Source organism: Kryptolebias marmoratus, linkage group LG7, assembly GCF_001649575.2.
Source record: "Kryptolebias marmoratus isolate JLee-2015 linkage group LG7, ASM164957v2, whole genome shotgun sequence".
NCBI lineage: Eukaryota > Metazoa > Chordata > Actinopteri > Cyprinodontiformes > Rivulidae > Kryptolebias > Kryptolebias marmoratus.
The window spans coordinates 17,043,770-17,065,434 of record NC_051436.1 but is presented as its reverse complement, the minus strand read 5'-3'; the positions used below and the strand labels follow the sequence as shown (position 1 = coordinate 17,065,434).

The 21,665-nt window shown below is 39.2% G+C and overlaps 1 protein-coding gene across 3 annotated transcripts in view; it reads left to right on the top strand.

The window, feature by feature from the left end:
* Window positions 1–21,665, top strand: part of pde5ab (phosphodiesterase 5A, cGMP-specific, b) — a 124,991-nt gene that overhangs the window by 51,374 nt on the left and 51,952 nt on the right. For all 3 annotated transcript variants that reach the window (XM_017430336.3, XM_017430338.3, XM_017430337.3), the window contains exons 4-8: window positions 2,395–2,484; window positions 3,983–4,054; window positions 4,804–4,893; window positions 4,973–5,110; window positions 12,319–12,386. In XM_017430336.3, the coding sequence (XP_017285825.1) occupies window positions 2,395–2,484; window positions 3,983–4,054; window positions 4,804–4,893; window positions 4,973–5,110; window positions 12,319–12,386 (458 nt within the window). The remainder of the gene's footprint in view (window positions 1–2,394; window positions 2,485–3,982; window positions 4,055–4,803; window positions 4,894–4,972; window positions 5,111–12,318; window positions 12,387–21,665) is intronic.

Sequence of the window (21,665 nt, the reverse complement as noted above, 5' to 3'; positions counted from 1 at the left end):
TCTAGAGGATGATGGGAATAGACAGAGTTGGGAGTTTTTAAAGGTCAGGTGGTGGGTGGGAGAGTTGTCAACAGAAGAGTACGAAGCAAAACATTTCTCCATCCTCCAGTCTTTTTCTCTCTTCGGAAGCTACTTCGTCTAAAACCGATGGGGACATTTCATCACTGATATAGAACGAAACTGTGGACTGAATGTGAGGTTTAGTTTTGGACAGGAGTGGACTTTGAAATTGCATAATAATGACAGCTACTACATAATATCAGCTTCTTCATGCAAATTAGACCTGAAGGCTTCAGGAGTGTGGGTGGTTGAACTGGTTGTCGAGGGTATGAATGCTGATGACGTCTAGTCATGATGCTGATACATTGTTGAAATGTTTATTGAATGTTATGTAAGCACATTCTCAGCTCTGTTTACTGTCACTTGACATTTAAAGCCTCCCATTCTTGGCCAACACATGCGCGGTCCACAAGGAAACAAAGGTTCGGTTTAATTCCTGGTATGCAAGAATGTAAACTTCCCCAACTCCAACTAACTGAACGGAACAAGGGCACAGTGCTGATGGTGCAGTTTGACTTCAGAAACAACTCACATACAGTGTAAATAAAACTCTGCCTCCAGTATCACCAGACAATTTGTAATAATCACATCATTAACTTGTTGTGGCAGAATCCATGATTAGAAAATATAAATTGGAAATATTTTATGAAACAGCGTGTAAACTCTGATTTTGTATATTCATTTTAAACCTCAATAAGTCTGTCCATCCATCCATCCATCCATCCATCCATCCATCCATCCATCCATCCATCCATCCATCCATTTATCCATTTTTTTCTCATTATTTGTTGTTGAGCTGTGGAGGTAACAAGTCTGGGGGAGAAAAACAGAGTTTTGGATCTTCCTTAGGGTTAGTATCCCCCCCACCTGCTTGTATTCAGGATTAGAAATGCACCCCTACTAATACTTGTATTGAGCATTTGTCTGATACATGTGCAGGTACTCACTCTTGTAATCATGAAAGTGCTTCAATACCACTTTATGGCAGCGTGACATTCTCCTCTTAGATGAGCAGTCGAGAAGCAATAGAGGAGAAACAATGTCAGCCATGTGGAGGTTGTTGAGTTCTTGAGCAGAAGCTTACAATTTCACCTCTCACCAATGGGTGCTTTTGGACATTTCATTGCTGTACTGCTTTGTTTGACAAGTTAACACAAAAAGCAAGCTCCTTGTTTTAAAGTAATTGTAAGAAATGCAATGGCATTTATTAGTACTTGTATTGGTACTCTGCACTGGCAAGTACTGAAATGAAAATACATGTACTTGGTTGAAACAAATGTGCTATCAGTGTATTGGTATTCAGGATCTTTTTAATTTGGTCCACATCTTATGTGAGCACTGGAATGTGGATAGACCAGTAAATCAAAAGCTTTGTCTTTCAGCTCCTTCACTGCGACAGACCAGAACAGTTTCCTCATTACTGGAGACAAAGCCCCCATTCATCGGTCCATCTTCTGCTTTATCATAACATAACTTATTAACAAGACTCAGATTTCAATGTCATTGTCTATTTTATTTATATAGCATGTTTAAAAACAGCAAGGTTGACCAAAGTGCTGTACAAGCTAGTTAAAAGCAAACAGAAAAAAATACGAATAAAATAAATTCTGTAAAATTACATACAAAGACTTACAAGTACAATAAAATAGGCTAAAAACAAACTAAAACAAGAAAACACCACAACAAAAAAGAGCTGGTGGAACTCAGACTGAAGCCAATGTAACCTCATGTGTTGGTTCAGTCATTTGTGTCAAAGCTAATTTCTACCACCACGTTCCTTTACATTTGGAAGTTGACTGGATTCTAGTTCCAATCTAGAAAACCAGTACTATTTTCTCATTCTCCCAACAAGTTTACAATCTTTTACACTAAATGTTTCATAAACACCACCAAAATATACAGTATTAACTGATAGAAGATGGACAGAAATATGTTTGTAAATGACTCCAGTTGATATTTCCAATCAGTAAGAGAAATCCTGATATCCTCATTCAAAATGAACACACTGTACATTGTCATGTACCAAAATGTGAATATTGTGGTGGACACAGTTATACAATATGGTCAATGTCATCAAGATTGTTATGGTGTAGTGACTTAAGTTTTATTGTTGTACCAAAGATATGCTGGTGTAGATTCTCAGTCATCCAGGCCATGGTAAATTGTACCAAAGAAAGTAAACAAGTGTAATAATTGTACACTTTTCGTCTTTATTGTGAAATTGTATTGTTTTGTTATGTGAAACCAGTAGTAACCCCTTGTGTGATGGGATAGGATTCATCACCTATTTAGCTTGTTAAGTTGATCATGTGTGTGCTTGCTTTGCTTTCGCAGGATCCCAGATTCAATGCAGAAGTCGACCAGATCACCGGTTACAAAACCCACAGTATCCTTTGTCTGCCCATCAAGAACCACAGAGGCGAGGTGAGGTGATGATTGACATTATGTACTACATAATGTAAATGTTCATGTGATTGGTTAGTCATAAACCTGATGTGTAAATAAAACTCTTACTGAAAAACAATCTCTAATCCTGAGGTAACAGCCAAGATGAATGATAAGGCCCCCTTCGATCACAATGACGGCCCCACTACGATCTCTCCATTACTTACATGACCTAAAAACCTTAAAATGTGGCTGGATTGTTGCAAATTTTTTTAATGCCTTTAGTGTGAAGGCATTCATGATGCAGCTACACTTTTAGTACTCTCCAAATAGTTTTTTCCTGCTATTTTATGCATCCCTGAGGCACTTTCCTGTGCCCTCACATCACATTATACATCAGCAGCTTGTTCCCATGAAAATAGGCCACATACATCAACGATTCCACCATGCAAAGACAACGCTACCACCTCATGTCTGCTAGTTTGTTTTCATAATCTTTTTTTAATCATGGTTGTAGCCCAATCGTGAAGTCAGTGTGCCAACTCCTGTCTCAGATCCTTAATGACCAAGTCATCCTAGTACTCACAGGCCCCATGTCATGGATACACTGCCACTGCTGCAACCATACTCCCCAAAGCTCCACCCAGAACCTCAATACACTGCCACCACAATATGTATATTCTGCTCTTGCATTAGCCCCACTGAGTGAAAACAAGAAGTTACATGTTTTAGTCATATTCAGCATTTTCTGATCTGCTTTAGCATAACAACAAATGTTATTTGGTATTAAAAGCTGCTACTTTCCATTGGATTGCGTGGCCTCTGTGTCACACTAAAAATTGCGATCTCACATGACACTAAACATTGGTGTAGCTTTCACATATTTCAGCCAGTCTGCACCAAAATGCCCAGAAATATACTTTGTCCATAATTTAACATAGGTACATACTCAAATTATGTGACAAAATAGATATACAACGTCCGCTAGAAAATGTTCAAAAAAGCCTTTCCTGTTCCTTTACTTTCTTGTATAAATGTAAAAACAGGCCCTGTGTCTCCCATACTTCCCCATGTTCCACCCAGTAGTCTGATGACCATTCCACAGAAGTTTTCTGCATGCTCCAAATCATCACAGACCTATCAAACTGTAATGCGTAATGGGTAGCGTTCTTAATATGGCCCCGAACATCTCGCCAAGACCCTTCGAAGACCATCCATACTCTGTAAGATGTTTTAACATCAAAGCAGCAGCATCATCCAGTATGATAGGGGGCCTTAATGTCCAAAGATTTATACATAAGACCAGCAGAAATGCCATATTTTCACTTTCTACATAGAATAACACCATCACATGTTAATGTCATGACTTGGCTCCTTATAATTGGGTGATAGTGGGGTAATAACATGAGCAGAGACTGCCAGTTTTCTCAAGGTCCTGTTGGAGCTTGCTCAGCATTTGTATGAAAACGCATCTATTAGAGCTGTTTTGAATGACTGTTTTTCCTGCCTGTGCTTTATCGATGCCATGTCACTGCAGGTTGTTGGAGTGGCTCAGGCTATTAACAAGAAATGTGGGGAGGACGGTGCCTTCACAGAGCAGGATGAAAAGGTTAGCACAGTTTACTGTTTTCAATTCAGAGACTTTAAATTGACTCTTAGTTTTTTTGACAAAAGAAAATAAAGTGTTGGACAAGTGAAAGTGCTACTTGTGAGCAGAACTGTAATCTGAACTCTTCTGGTCTTCTTCAGAACTTACCAGATGTGCTAATCTTTTCTTACCTCAGTTTTTTGTCCCTGTATGTATTCTTTTTCTCATCCATCGTTATTGTTTGCCATTGAAAGATGAAGGTGGACAATAATGTTTTTGGACATGTTTGTGTGTGTGCTTATGTGTCTGTTACCAAAATATCTCATGGCCTACTGAATGAATTGTAATGAAACTTGCAAAAAATAAACACTGAGAGTCAATTGAATTAAAGATGGCTGCCACAGCCAATCGACATTACCCTACATAATAATGGTTGTAACTCTGTCAGTTTTACAGATATTGAGCTAGAATTTGATGTGGTAGTAACTGGGAGTCCTTCACAGCCAGATTCTAAGTGTAACATTAAATCAAGTCTAATACTAGTTTCAAAGGTTTGACTAAAACATCTACAGCTCTGTCATTTCTCAACAGAAGATGATCTTAGTTTAAAACTCTGGCATGAAAGATGGAGAGTGGTATGCATTACTTTAAGGAATTCTAGTCCTAGTTTCTCCTGTTCTCTCTTTTTTTGCATTAATTGTCTTTTTTTTCTGTTCTCTCTCTTCTTTATATACACAACACTCAGATATTGTCATTCTCCTCCCTGACAGGACTTCTCAGCCTATTTGGCCTTTTCAGGCATCGTTCTGCACAATGCACAGCTGTACGAGACGTCACAGTTGGAAAACAGACGCAATCAGGTGGGTGGGAATGTTTCCTTGTGTTGGTTCGAGTCTGTGCAGGTACAGAAATGTGTTTGATGAGCATGTGTGTCTGCAGGTGCTGTTGGACCTGGCCAGTCTGATCTTTGAGGAGCAGCAGTGTCTGGAGGTTTTACTGCGGAGGATCGCAGGAACCATCCTGTCCTTCATGCAGGCTCAGGCTTGCACCGTCTTCATCGCTGACGATGACTCAGTGGTCAGCACAGACACACACACACACCCCTATACGCAGTAAATAATCTTGTAGTTAATCCGTCTTTAAAAAATACAAGCCATGCTCTGAGGATGGATCACACTGGAGGAGTTTGAATGAAATTAGCTCATCTGAGTGAATCTGAATACACTCGGTGCCCTCAGGTTCCCAACAAATCACTTCCACAGTGAGTTTCATTATAACTCACGATAGATGATTAGCAAGCAGGGCACAGGTCAATGCTAAATATAAACATATTGTATAACATCCACTTATGTGTCATAATGACTGTAAATCATTGTCACAACAACCAAAAGTGTCTTATCAGTGGTATCATTTCTTTTTTTTCTTTTAAAGACAGACACAGGTATAATTCTTGGTATCCTTCCACAATGATAAAAAACCCAGAACCACAGCTGGAGAACCGTGGCCTTAGACAGTTGCTTCCAATTGAATCACTTTTTATAAAGCACGTTTCAATGAGCCGTAAGGGCACCAACTAATTTATTTGTGTCTGTATATAAAATATCACCAGTAACTATTGATCTTTTAAGACTTAAATGTGATGCTCTGTGGGTTAAGGTGAAGGATCCAAACTCAGATCTAGGAAAGAGCTGTCGGACTGGTTGATAAATCCCAGATCTTTATTCAAACAAGAAACTGAGATGTAACAGACAAGGAATGACAAAGATCTGGCAAAGAGAAAAGGAAAACGTGAGCAAGCACACATTCAGGGGAGTTTTTACAATAACCTGAAGGTCGGCTGATTGGAAACAGAAACCTGGTGTGACACAAGACAGGAAGTAAAAATAGTCAAAAGCACAAGGGAACTGTTTTACCAAAATAAAACAGGAAGCTATGTGCATGGTAACAAACTGTAGTCACTAGAACTCTGATAAACCAAGTATAAACCAAAGAAACACCCAAACATCATGACACTGAAATCTGCAGGTTGAACAAAGTGATTGTTCCAGTGGTCAGACTGTGGAAGTCAAATGTTTGATACAGTAAGTCTATAAAAATGGCGCATTGTTTTTTGCCAGTTGAGATAATTACCAGGAACCCTATGGTAACTACTCAGCAAATGAACAAAGGCCTTTTCAGAAACATTTATTACTTTCCCAATGCAACAGAGCAGAATGACATGAGATTCCTTCACAGATCGGTAGCTGGAGGCAGGTGTTGGTTTTTTATCAGTTGTACAACACTAGAAATAAAAGCCAGATTTACAAAATAACTTATTTTACTTCTTAAAAAAAAACAAAAGTCTTATATCAGTGAGAGACACACTGGGTAAAAGAAGACAAAAACGCCTGTTTTAATGTTTAATTTCTATATTTACTAAAACAGTTGTGGGATAAAAATAATTTATGTGCAACAAATTAGAAATTTTTTAACAGCTTAAAAGTTAGTGTGTGACATTCATCAACTGTCAGTAGACCAGTCTCAGTAGAAAAAGCTTCAAAACTCATATAACTCATTACTTTCCTCTTCTATAATTTGTTAACCAGAGACAGCAGGTTCATTTCCAACGTGTGCTATATTTCATGTCAAAGAGAGAACATGAGCTGATGATTCTGCCTCTGGGTATACAGATGAGCGTTGAATAGTTAATGAAAAAGTAGCACAAACAGAGCTTCTCTTAGAGGAACTCTATGCATACTACAGTATATCCAGATGTAAAAACCAAAACAATGGAATAAATGCTTTGAGCCATAGAAAAGGCAAGGCGACTTATTGTTGGGGTGAAACAATGTAAATGTACCAGGAAACACACCAATGTTTAGCCATCAGATACAGTCACAGTGGTGGTTAAATTCTGTATTTTGTCTGATTCAGTGTACATCACTGAAAAGTTGCTAAGAGGAGGTGATGGGAGTTTGACTGTCCAGTCCTTGTGTGTTCTGTGGATCTGTAGAAGGCTTATGACTTTGTTCCCCAAAACATTTTGTAGAGGATGCTCCGAGAGTATGGGGTGCCAGGGTCACTTTTAAGGCTATCAGGTCCCTGTATAAGCAAAGTGAGGTCTGTGTCTGCATCTCAGATCCTGTTTGTGATGATCATGGAGAAGATCTCAGCATGATTGTGGGGAGAAGGATGTCAGATCTAACAACCTCACGGTTTTATCTTTGCTGTCCGTGAATGATCTGGTTCTGTTGGCGTCTTCAGGCCATGACCCTCAGCGAGTACTGGAATGTTGTTTTCATTAACTGGCAAATCAAAACGCATCTGCATGGCTTTCTGGTCGCTGGGTCATAAAGACTTAAAATTCAGGGAGTCTTTAACTGAAAATCTGTCTATTTCCTTGCAAATTTTTCACAATTTTAAGTCACTAACCCAACAGTGGCAGCCCAGCAAGCAAGATATTTGCTTAAGGTCTAGTGTGTGGGTTCGGTCACTTCAAGTAGCACGACTACTGAGTACAGACAATAAACAATTCTTATTTAATCCTAAAGTTTGGACAGTTTAAAATGTCCTCTCTTACAGAGTTTGGTTTGTGCCTTCTGGGGTTCTATCGAAATGAACATCTGAGAAATGAACAGCAGGAAATGAATTAGAAATGAACAACAGGGAAATGAAATGACAACAAAAGAGAAATGAACAACAGGCCTGGTACTGTGGCTCTGAGGGAGATCCACCACTATCAGAAGTCCACCAAGCTGCTCATCCAGAACCTGCCTCTCTAGCACCTTGTCCGGGAGATGGCCCAGGACTTCAAGACCGACCTGCGTTTCTAGAGCTCGGCCATCATGGCTCTGCAGGAAGCCAGAGAGGCCTACCTGGTGGGGCTCTTTGAGGACACCAGGACCAAGGACACATTGGGGAAAGATCTCTACAAGAGATCCTTCCTGCCCACAGCCATCACCATCTATAACAACCTATTAACGAAACCAGGACTATGAGCTACAACAACATTTAATTTCCCTTTGGGATTAATAAAGTATTTTTTAATTGAATTGAATCTGAGAGGTTCTGCTGAGGTGAAAAGAACCCAGCCTAATCTAACAGGTAGGAGCAGCAGCTGGCACTGTTTTAACAGAAGTCCAGTCAATCTGTGTCTGTAACTTTAAGGACACATTGAGCACAGTGTTTGAATCGTCTAGGGGAATTAACATCTATTGGGACTTATCTTCTCCTGTGATATCATTTGGCTGAAAAAATTGAAATAAAACCCACATAAATAAACCGCCCTAACACCTACAAATTAACTGTCACACAGAGAGGGATAGACGAGCTCCATTTCCCAAATAACTGAGCAGAATCACATTACAGCAGAAAAACACAGTCTGGCTCTGCATGCTGCTTTTGGTCGGTACAGCATCAGTAAATGCCACCTCCCTACTGTTAATCCAAGCACAAGAGATGATTGTTTCATAGGCTAAATGCATTATCTTCTGTCTGCATTAACACAGCCTGTTATTCTGTAGTTCCCAGTTTAGAAACTCAAATAAATAGTTTTGTCTTCTGTCCCAGATTTAAAGCAAATTTTGGAAAGGATTCTCAAAGATTATAAATCTGCAGACTATCTTTACCTTATTGGAGAATTTAAAATAAACTCTTTCACAACAAAAAGTGTTTCTTTATGACAGTTGTGCTCATTAAACAGAAAACCTTTCACTCTTTGTCTCTCTTTGCACTCTCTGTGTTCATGGAAAAAGTGAAGTGCAAGATGACAGTAGTAAGTTAGGAGCTCTGGCTATAACTTGGGATGTCAAACAGCAGTACTTTGAAAGGTAGGCAGTGATTTAGGCCAAAATGGTGAGGAGAAAAAAAAAGAGATTAAATATACATGTGATGAGACATCAATCACTTATAATGACAGTGCTTTTTTGTATCTTTATTGGGGAAAAAAACCCCATTAGAACCAGGTACTTACTTGGGGTGGAGTGTATCTATAACGTGAGTCCCACAGGCTCCTACATGGCTTGGTCACGAAGAATTTGAAACAGGACTGGTCGTTCTAGCCTTTGCCTAGACTCCATCACACCACATGTGGACATGGTCTTGTTTTTGCATGTCATGATCTTTTGACATGTTGCTGCATCCTGATACGGTTCGGGAGAGTCATAGCAGTGAGGGGCATGGTCTGAGTGAGGCATACGTGGTAGAATCATTGTATTAATGTGCTGCTGATGAGTGTGATGAGGTCGCAGTCGAGTATGAGGGATGCAGAAATTAGCAGGAAAGACCTATATGGCAGGTACTAAGCTTAGGAGCATCATGATTGCTTTCACATTGAAGGTTTTCCAGATTTGAGCCATCCCACAGTGTTGTAATTGGTCATGGAAATATTAGTAGGGTCGTCTGGACCAATCACTGTACAGGCTGATTGTTTTGACCAATCCTTTCACAACTATATTACAGTACCACTGTATTATAGTTTTCCTTTATGCTAAGAAACTTGGTATAAAATCTAAAAAAATGTGGTAAATACAATTCTCTAAAGTCCAAATGCAAAGAAAATTGTAGGTTGCAAAATTGTGTCCTCCAGTAGTTAAAATAACTATAAAACAGCTGGAATGGTTTAGAAAAAAGTGGTCATTCTCAGGTTTTGTTCATCTTTCCCCTCATATTATGAACCCACACTTGATTCCATGCATGTAACAAGCTTTATAGCTCCTGTTGTCCCTTTCATGACCTTGTGGTTGCCAGACTAGCTGTCTCCTTATTCATTCTACTCCTCCCCCCATTTCTCTGTTTCGTTTTTTTTTTCTTCTTACCAAGCGTTTACTCTGAGGTTTATCCTAAAGACTTTTACTGGCCTTATCTTCCAGACAGCCCTCTGTATACAGGTGTCAGCATTACGTGTCTGTGCTTTCTCAAACAAAGCCTACAGGTCTGTGGATTAAAACACGTTTTCTCCAGGAAAGGAGCTTTCCTGGAGGAAGTCTAAGAAATGACTGCCTTGAATACAGACTGTAGCAACAATAACAGGAGAAAAAAAGTTTGCCCATATTGACTTACTTCATTTTACTGATGCGTGTGCGTGGTATCAGTTTGGAAACAGTGCTGGGTGTGTTTGCATTTACTCAGCGTTCAATAAAGTGCATTCTTTGGAAATATTTGTCTGTTTTTGCATGGGCATGTCTGTGTATGTGCCAGTACGTTTTTGCTTTAGTAATACGCTGTGTTCCACTGGTGTACATTTGGTTGATATGTGCTTACATGTATGCAGAACATAAAACAGAATATAAGAGTCCATTTATGGGGAAATTCCCCCAAAAGTATCTCACTGTATTGGCATTTGCAGTGCATGTTTGGATGCTGGTGTTTGTGTGAATTCTGTTTCATCAGGTTTGATATCTGACTCACTTTTGGAGGTCTTCTCTTTACTAAAGAAATAAAGTTGGAAATAGATATAGTCAAATCAACCCTATGTTTTTTATTTCCTATATAGTCACAATAGCTATAGTCAGTCTTGTAAAGGTTACTAAAGTATAAGCATTATAGCACTCTAATTACTTTTTGTTTGTTTCCGTGACAAGTATTAAATTGCTACTCCTCCTGCAGCTTTGAAAACCCTTAAAATAAATACATGGACTCTGACCTAAGTCTAAATTTAAAAAAAGACCTACCATCTGAAGAATATAGCTAGAATTAAAGGACTGGTGTCTCAGCAGGATTGTCTGGGTCCAAAATCCATTTCTGATCTTCTGCTGCACTATGAACCATGGAGACCTCAGTCTGAGGTCACCTGGCTCAAATCTGCTCTCTGTCCCCAGATCAGACCCAAACATGCAGAAGCTTCATTCAGCTTTTATGCACCAAATATTTTGAACAAACTCCCAGAAAACTGTTGGACCACTCTGAATGTGAATTTCTTTAAAACAAGGTTGAATACCATTCTCTTCACTGCTGCCTTTGATTAAAGCAAATAATTCATTTATGTTGTATTTTATATTCCTTTGTCTTCCAGCTCCTATTCAGACCTTACATTCAATTTTTAATTTTATGAAATGTTCCTTTTTGCAATGGTAAATCTATATCTTTTTATGGGCTTTTATTATTCTTTTGAACAATGTTTTTAATTGGGGGTTCACTGAAAAGCAAATGCACCCGAGGGTGTGGGAAAGGAATGTCTCAGACATTAGTTTTTTAAAGATTAGTCATTTTTGACTGAGAACACACTCAAAAAAAACCACCCCAAAAGTTATTGAAAAATATCAAAATTAATTTTGTTTGTTCAGATGGACCTGTGTGAACAAAGTCATGAAATCTTTTATAAATCGGATTAAAGGAAATTGTTTTGTTTTAGAAGGAAAATGTGTAAAACAGTCAAATTTGACTAGAAGACAACAGGAGGGTTAAATAATTCATGCTTTTGTTTCTTTTTAAACAGCCTCCTTTTGTGTGTGTGCTGACCTTTTACTGCTTGCACAGTAATGAGTTGTTGTTGATAAAAAATGAAATAAAAGAAACAGACAGGAATTGATAAATCTTCTACTGATTGTTGCGCCTCCCAGTAAATTATGCTCTTGTCTACTTGTCATGTAAAGCTTTGACTGAAACCTCCAAAGATAAACTGGATCTGTTCCAGTTTTCCTTTTTCTATCCCAGTTCTTCTTTACCTCGTGTCATCCTGCTATAAACCTTCCTCTCTGCCAGAGACCCTAGTAAATGTCATAACACTGCTGGGTTCGTTTTCTGTTTAAAATGGCTTTATTGCCCTCGCCCGGGTAACTCAGGGAAAACTAATGCCATGGGGCAAAGGTGTGTGTGTTTGTGCTCAGCGGTGGGGGCCTCATCCATCTTCAACATCCTGTCCTTCATAGAAATGGAAAGATGATCCTTAGTGAGTGCAGGTTGAGAGAAAACAAGTCCCTATAAGGTGGAAAAGCAAAAGAAGTCCTGGAATGTCGAAATAAACTCTCCTTCTGGCAAGACTTGATAGGTAATAGATCAAATCTGTTTTTTCATGTTTGGAAACTGTTTAAGGCCGCGTCCACTGCTAAACTCCAGCTGTTTGAAAGTTGGGCTTCGCTTTAATAACTTAATTGGACGGAATGAAGAAACTGATAGGGTTAGAAAACACTCAGAACAGACTTGCTGCCAAAAACGGAGAACCTTTTTCTGATATTAAACTAGACAGAACCAGGACCTTGGATTCATTCTTGGCCCCACTAACCGTTTTTAAACTGAGATCAAGCCGCAACCACATCACTCAGCCGTTAAAGTCTCATTAAATAAATCTACTTTTCTTGTTCTTGCAGAATTCCTTCTCCAGTGTCTTTCACATGGAATATGAGGAGCTGACTGAAGTCCTCAGTGCCCCCAAAAGGTAAGACAATCCCCCTCAGCTGAAGGCTCTTATTAAATGAAAAGGCCCACAGATTGGCTTTGTGGCTTACTCCAGCTGTTTCCACTGGTTATTACTGCTAATGTTTCCTTCAGTTTGCAAACTGCCCTTTTCCCTCAGAGGCCTTTAGAGGACGTTTCTTTAACGAGGAGGATTCATTGCCATCACATGGAAAGAGAGAGAGTAAGAAAAAGAGCACTTCAAGGTTAGGTTTTAGAGAGAACAGGAGCAGTGGTGCCACCAATTGCTGGTCATCCTTGGCCAGACAGTCTTGGGGCACAGGAACTTTTTTTTTGAATACGCAAAGGGTTTTTTTTTAAATTAAATATTTAAGCTTTGTATCCCAATGTAAACAACATTTTAATAGCCACAAAATAATTTTGAAAACAGATTCCAGAGGGGGAAAAAATCTCAAAATGCCACAATAAATCAAATTTGTAGTTTTGATTTCTGCTCAAAAATAATCACAGAAACAGAATATTCAGCAAAAAAGATGTTATTACTAAAACAATTCTACTGTATTTTGCTTTTAGAGCATGCTCTCTTCTTGTCTTGTCTCTTAAATGAGCTTGCAGCTCTGCTCCCCCTGCTGCTTGGCCTCTCTTCTTCTGGGGAATCTGATTTTCTGCTATAAAAAATAATAAAATTAGGCTGTTTAGATGACACATTTCCAAACTAGTTAGCAGAAGCTGCAGTGGAACATCACCTTGAACAGTCTTTATCATCATTCAAATCACTGAATGTTTTATTTACTGCAACATTTTTTCTGTATTTGTGGTGACACTTGCCAATATTCACGAAATTTAGAATATTTTTCCATTTAAATATTGAAGGTTCATTAATCCATCGTACAATAGAACCCATTTTTAGAAGGGAAATTAGAAAATAAAAACAAAATTTGGGGTAAAATTGATTTCACTATATTACTGATTTTATTTATTTGTGTTTAAGGTTTTATTCAGTTGCCTACATTCGATTACATATTTTAATTTAAAATATCTACCATGATTTACCATGTCCTGGCTGACTGAGAATCTACACCAGCATCTCCCTGAATAAAGACAGCAGGTCTAAGTTGAACATAAAATGTTTAATGCAGAAGGCCGATGTCCTCATGAGAATGTACGGTTTCAGGATGTTTATTTGTTTTATAATTATAAATTATTGAAGGAAAAAAAAGTAGACCTATATGATAAGGTGATTTATGTACTCCCATATTGCATTTTCTTTTAAATGACATATACCATATTTTCCAGAGTATAAGGTGCACTTAAAAGCCTTCAGTTTTCTCAAAAAACAACAGTCTGCCTTATAATCCGGAGCACCTTATATATGTAAGAACTCGTAATGTTTTAGTATGACTTTGGTAAACTACAAAGTTGTCATTGTCTCCCATCTGGCCCCACCTTTAAAAACCTACTGGAGGTGCCCCTGAATGGGAGTGTATTTGTGCCCACTTAATCATTTTAAGCTGAAACAGAAAAGAGAAATGCAGCAGCACAGTTCAGTACAGACACGTTTGCCAGGCGGGTTTTTGTTTTTATTTTTTTGTCTCATGGGACACTGTTGAGGCAATCCTCCTCCTACACCTGCCAGATTCTACAGTCAGTCACTTTCAGCTTAAGGTTCTTGTTCTTGTTAGCCTTTGACTCTGTGCTGCCGTTAGGGTTGAGTTGACAGCTTCTCCATCACGACCTGTTAGTCAGGATGAAGTGGAATCTTTTATGGCCTCTCGCTCACAGAGATGATTGTTTGGACCTCAGTGAAAACTCTTATTGTATGTGACAGCTCTATTAGTTATCGCCCACCACCGAAAGACAAAGGAGAATATGTTTCCCTGTATGTGTGTAGATGCGTGTGTATGTGTGTTTGTTTGTTGTGTTAGACAAATACCTCATGAACCAGTCAATGGATTTTAATGAAAATCTTAGAAAGTAATCATTGGGTGTACATCTACAACCAATTAACTTTTAGAGTCAACCAAGTTTAAGAGTATGGACGGTGGGCGATGTGCATTTTTTCAAGTGTTACTAAGCCTATGACTCTTGGTTTGTGTTTCATGTTGAAGTGACAGGGAGGGTGGGTTGGACTTCCTCAGTCCTGTGTGCTGTATTTGTTGCAAAGAGATAAAGAACATGAATAACAATCATCCTTACTTTTTTCCTGTTGTGTCCCTCAAAATGAACTCTAATTATTTGTGCGATACTCATTTGTTAGAGGCATACAGGAAAAGTAAGAGAAAATCACTTAAGAAAAGAGAAAAAAAGAGCAGACTGAGTGGCGCACGGACGAAGCAGATGTCGTAAGGATTTACAGGTTCAGGATGAGAGCCCGAGGCTTCAGCTGCAGAGCTTCCTGACATCAACTCATGCTCCAGTCAGGAGGAGCGAATAAGGCTCTAATCTGATTTAAGATGCAGTGAGACTGTAATCCTCCCATCAGCTCCTTATGCCCTCCTCCGTGGACCCTGCACTCTCCGGGGTGTTCTGGCCCCCACAGTTGCTATGCAGTATCGAAAATTCAATCTTACGCTCAGCTCGAGCAGTTACAATTGAATTCTGTACATGTGCATGTGTGTGTGCAGAGACTGAATATGTGTTGGCATCAGCCAAAATGAAAAGTGTGCTGTATGATTCAGACTTTATCTTATTTTGACCACTCTGTGTGGTCCTTTTGAAATCAGAAACCAGACTTAATACAGGCTTCAATGGATTCCATTAGTGTAGAGGAATGCCACAATAATACACAAGAGCAGGGAAGGGCTGATTAAATAGAAAAGAACCCTATTTTCTGAATTAATCCCACACTTTTACAGTGAATAAATGGGATATTTATTTGGAAAACTGACAAAGAAATTCTTCTCTAAAGCCCAATAGTATTTTGGGACTTTCTTTTATGAGCTGGGGTTTTGCACTCTTCTCTTTAAAGTACCATGATTGTCAATTTGGAAGATTTTTGTGTGCATGTGTGTCTGTATTTTGTCGACACAGTGAGATGTACTGCTACCACAAGTCATATGTTTTCAAGTAACCTATTTTTTGTACAGGTTTTCTTAAAGCTGTAACAAATTGAAAATTAGATGCAAACAAAAGAATAATGGCTAAATAGTTTTATTTTACGATTAAATTTCTCCATAGAATTGAAATGTTTTCACTTATTTCAAAAACACAAATAACAGAATAGCTAAAACAAGAACAGTAGCTACAGGCGAAAACAAACAAAATTGTAACTAAAAGCTAAAGTTAGCAAGACTGTAGCTAAAGGTGAAAGCTACTAAAACCATAGCTAAAAGCTGAAGTTATCAAAACAGTAATTAAAAGTTAAATGTAGCAAACCCATAGCTCAAAGTTAGAATTTTTAAGACAGTAGATAAAAGCTAAAAGGAGCATGAGAAGACAAAAATAGAGCAAGTATGTTAAGGTAGATTTCAGAGTTCAATGCTTTTGAAAAAAGCTAAAGAGATCTCAATGACATTCAATGGGGAATGTTTGCTGTAAATAAAGTTAAATCATTCAAAATGTATATATGTTACAAATACTGAAAGTTATATCACACTATTCCCAATCAGGTCAAGTGTTTTGATATATAAATGGTTAAAATAGCACAAAGTATATGGAACAAGTTGGACTACAAAAAATGTATAGAAGAAACTTTAAACAATGAACAACTATATAAGGACACATCGGGACAGAACACTATAAGAAATCCTTCCTGCCCACTGCCATCAGCAACTATAACAACTCTTTAACAAAACCAGGATAATGAGCTACAACAACATTTAATTTCCCTTTGGGATTAATAAAGTATTTTTGAATTGAATTGAATAAACTATACTATAAGTATATATACTAACCTATACAACTATATAACTATAAATAATAGTATGATTTCTGACTTAGCATTTACACAATAAGAGTGTTTCAGTGTTTATGTCCAGTACTCCTAATGAAATAGGACACTCAGCCAGGTTTATTTTTTCTAGGACATGATTGATTCATGTTTAAGCATCCTTGGACCAGAACCCAAAGTGACAATAGTAATGGTTTCTTATTGGGTCATTCATAGCAAGCAACACTTTTTTTACTCACTCACAGTTCGATCTGCTGAACCTTTCTGCTGCATGTAGCTTTGATAGAGGAAAGGCATTTAAGCTTCATGCTTTCTGTCAGGTTTTATTGAGTTTAATTTCACACCTCCCCCTGGCAGAGTTACTATATGGCACAGAGACATAAAGTCAATAATACTTGATCGAAAGCTCGGTTTAAAACCTTCTCTTTGTGTGTGAAACAAATGGAGCTGTCAGATACAGTGAAGTTTGGAAGCTGGAAACTGAATATGGTTTTTGTAAATCTGAAGAGTTTAAACCCCGTGAGTGCATGTTCTCCATCTCCTTTCTGTTGTTTCTATGTGTAAACGAGTTATCCAGTTAAAGAAACCAGTATGATAATAGCCGAATCAGACACAAACCAGATGTCTTATCTTACTTTGTCCTTCAGAGGGTCTCCTTTTCTCCTACAATTAGCTTTCATTGCAGTTTTTCCTAATCTAATAAGTCACTGTGAATGCTGTTGTGTGTATGTTCTGGATTTCCTCTGGGAGAGCCGCAGTCCAGCAGAACTGGGCATCTCCAACTGGGCCAGAGTGGGAGGGGATGTTGACTTTGACTGGCTGGAACCGCAGGAGGGTTTTTATAGTGGCATTAACCATGAGTTGCAGCTTCCCAATGAACCCAGTATCTGTTTCACCAAAAGCAGGAAGTTCAGCCAAGCAGAACCAATATGGATCCGGCTCGCAGGAACAGCACCCGGAGCGTGTCAAGTAGACAAAGTGGGACGATTAAATTGCCCTGGATATGGAGGTTGATTGTGCTTCTACACAGAAAGACATAGTTGTACGGTCACGCTTTTTAGAGACGCCAGTTGGTGCTCTACGGTCTCGATTAACTCAATCATAGAGTGACGGGAAGGAAATGTGGATTTGGAGAACTTGAGAGAAGAAACTAAAATTACTTATTGTGCAGTTAACTGATGTATGTGTGCTGAAGGCAGTGTGGAAAGAACACTATGTTAGAAACAGCCTGAGGCTTTAGGTAAAAATAGGAGTATCATGGCCAGAATAATTTGCTGAGTTGTATTTAAAGCTGCAGTAGGCAAGCTGTTTTAAATACATTTTTTATCATGTATGTTAACTATGTCCACACATCCCGGTAGGTATTATTAAACTGGAGTGACCAAAAAGAAGGGAAAGAAAAAATGTCAGTTACAGTTGGCTAAATGCCTCATCCAATACTGTGTTTGGTTGATTATTTCTTTGTTGTAACAATGCTTCTTGGCAATAAGTCTTATACTGTTGGAAAGTCTGTTTATTTTTCCTTAAATGGTGCCACAGTTATTAGGAAAACATGTTTGTGGGTAGCAGAGTTAAGGATGTGGCTTGTGCCCATGAAAAATATGCCAGATCTTCTCTGCCAATGTCAAACAGCTTATACTGCAATTGATTCTTGTTTGGTACCATTTATTGGATTAGATGGTTGAAGCCTGAAGAAATAAGACATACTGGCAATTTAACAATTTATTCATTTTAGAAACCATGGCTACAAAAGCTTGGCACCTTTTTCTCATACTGCTCACCAGCTTGGTCACACCCTGCTGTAAGATGCCATCCCTTTCTCAACCAGCATTGTCATTATTGGCCATTCCATCCTTTGAGCGTCATCTTGGAGGACAGAGTTCAGTCACAGACAGTGGAGATATGGGATTACCACTGGTTGCAGAATTTCATTTCGAGCTCCTCTCAGCATTGCGATTGCAAATGCTCCAACTGCGTAGGTAGAATCTGGACTCATTGCTGAACATATTCCAGTGCGTACTTCTGACACCAGCCCAAACAGGCCTGACGATGAAGGGCAGTCGTGCAGGCCTCCTGGCAGCTCTATGAAACCAGAACTTGACTGTGTGTAGTCTGTTGCAGAATGTCTGCATATAGAACTGCTAGCCACATAGTCCTGCATACCTTGACTGCAAATCTGTAAAAGACTGCCAACAGTTCCTAAATGCTGACAGGGTGAGGCGGTGCTGATGGACTTCTTGTGATGTTGTGTTCTTGGGTCACCCACTTCACAGCCTGTCTACGACACCCCATGTTATATGTTAATTAGCCTTCAGTGTAGAGATGGTATTAGGGCTCACCCCAGATAATGTTGGAGCTTAGTTTCGCAGAACACTAGCACAAAGTTATCGTATGGCACGGATCCTATCTAGATCAGTCTAATGTGGCATGCTTAGAGCAGACACTGATCACTGTAGCAAGGTGCTATTTAGGCAGCTGATTGTCAAAAGAAAAAAAAATCCAATTCACATCCAACAACTCTTATTACAGTCAGTTCAGTTCTTATTATAATACAGTGTGTTCACATACTGTCATTATGAAATGTCAGTAAAACCTATCTATATCTAAGGAAGACAGATTGCATGGAATTTTTACTTCACTGCAATTTCCTGTCTCGAGCAGCACAAAGGCGACAGTAAAAAAGAACGACTCCCTTTTAACAGGAAAAAACCTCTAGAGTTCTGTGAGTCACGGGCACACTGCGCCTCCCACCAAACTTTCACTCGCTGCTTGTTGTTAAATTTTGTCGAGCCTTAGAACAGGAAGCAAAGAGCCTGAGCAGCCAGGGGTAGCCAGACCCAGACTAGAGTCTGACTCAGGCAGCAGAGCGATCCACATCAAAAAGGATACCTGTGGTTGTATGGGGGATCGATAGACAAGATGCCCAGGTGATGGGAGGTGTGCCTCACACGGGTCCACCAGGAGAGTGATAGAAAACAGGGTGAGTGGTCGGGAGCCCAAGGCCGAACAGAAACCTACATATCCTCATTTTGAAGCTCCATGACCCCAGCCAGGGTTGATCAATAAGTAGTAGAAATGTATCTGTCTCACAGTTTTCTCTTCTCACTGCTGCTTTTCATTTACACTTCTGTTCTAGGTTGTTTTTTTTTTTTTAAAGTAGGCTACCAAGAATCAACCTACACACCAATACCTAAAACTGTACTTGTGCACCTCCAGGGACAGCTGGTATAAGTGGGCTAGTAGGACTAAGCCCTCCCTGGTGTTTACAAGAAAAATGTTAAAATACCTAATAAACATAAATTAAAAATATGGTATCACATTTTGTGAAATTTACAACAAATCTGGTGCCAAACAGTCTCGAGAAAACCCCAGAGTCTTTCCACAGGGCTAACTTTTCAGTCTTTCATGGTACAGAATGATTGACAGACGTCTTGTCCCGCCCCCTCGGTTTGCTGCTCATTTGGGCTGATTTAGTTCAGCCCAGGGTCAGCCCAAGGCCTCAGGCTTCAGCCAGTGAGGGTGGACGGACAATAATGTGCCTCGAGCGTGAGTGTATATGGGCATGGTTTGGTGTAGACTGAGTACAATGGCAAGAAAGATAAACATATATGAGGTAGATTATTTTATTTCTCACCCATTTTCCTTAATCTTTGAGGGAAAAACCGGAAGTGAAGAGGTTAGGGTTGGATAATCCAAAGGATATTCAAAAAAGGAAAAGTTATTAAAAACTGTTTTTCTGTGACCTGGTTTCAGTGAAAGGACCGGCTTACAGCAAGTGTAGCTAACAAATCTTTAACGAGGTGGTTATTGACCTTTTTATATCCCAGAAAAGTTATCGGAGTGAGCTTCTCTTTAAATAAAGCAGGCTTCATTTGAAAAAAAAGCACTTTCCAGTATTACATGTTTTGTTTGGTTTGATTTTATCAGTGTGATCAGTAATTGTGTCAAGGAGTGTGGTGTAGTGTTATGCAAAGCTATTTGACTGGGAAAAATCATCTGAAATTTTAAAATTGAAACTTTTAATGCAAGAGAATTAAATATTGGACAACTGACAGAGGCTCTGTGTGAGCTTGGTTTTTGGTGGTGGTGTGTTTTAAGGTTGTCTTTGGGCTGAAAAAGGACATAATGTCAGTTTACAGCAGGTTTTCTTTATTTCAAATTTGATGCTTCAGTTGTTGAAATCCAAACTGCAGCGTTTTGTTATATATCTGTTAGCCCGCCCTATAAATATCAACACCAGCTGCCACTGTGCACCTCTATTCATGTTTCACAATCATTTTGCCTGACTTGCACATTTTTTCTGTTTAATACACTCTGACCAAAACACATGCTTTGTATTTGACATGCTTTCTGCCCACTAACAATCCCTCTCTAACACACACTCACATACCGTCCCACCACAGCACTACAGCCAAAATCCACTGGCTTTAACCTCAGTGCCATGGGATATTTATGTATCCATTTTCCATCATTTATCTTGCAGTATTATAGCTGACTCTGTGGTTGGACTTGGAGCAAGCAGAAATAACAAACAGGCTTATTAGGCACTGACAGGCATGACTAGTACTGAGCTCTTAAACGTGGGCTCAGGTGCAGCCCTCGAGCTACACTTCTCCCATCAACCTGCAGATGTTTCATTATTCTGTGTTGTTAGCCTGGAGCTAAACAAAACAGAGTCTGTTAGTTTGGTAATTGAATCCAAACAAGACCTTAGTTATGTCGTGTGAAGGAATACTCAGACCCAGTGCCTCTAGCTGTTATAAACAATGACCAGGAGACCAGCGGACAGGAAGGGAGGAATTCATGAAGAAAATTAAAAAATTCTGGAAAATTTGTTTTTTACATACCAGAATACAGTTGTACACCACTTTTGAAATTAAATTTAACATCGTAATCATAATAGAGAGCATGTCTTCATGACCTGTTGATATCTATCGCCTGGTGGCAAAAAGCAAAACACAAGCAACATAGTTTTTGCCCATGTCTTGGTTTGTTTATCTGCTTACTAACAAACAACTCATGAATTACTGGAATGATTTTACTGAAACCCTCAGAAAGTTCTCTTTCATAGCATTCGTTTCGTGTCTCACATTGGGAATGCCCATGGCGTGACCTCATCAGAAGATCCTATTACATTACGCCAGCCAGGATTGGCTGGAGATACACTCGTCAGCGTCAGAGAGGGCAGAGTCCCTCCCCCTATAAATAGGGCTGATGCTGCACTGAGACTTTATTCAAAAACCTCTTCTCGCAACGAGCAGAAGTTCCAACCAGCTCCCTGCTGGTACTGCCTTTTTCTCTCTGAGCCCAGCTGAACTGTCCACAGATACGCGCGCAAGCTCGGTCGCCGGGCGCTTGGCTTGGAGGTTCTGGTCAGTACCGCAGCGAGTAGCCGTTCCCGGTAGAAATACC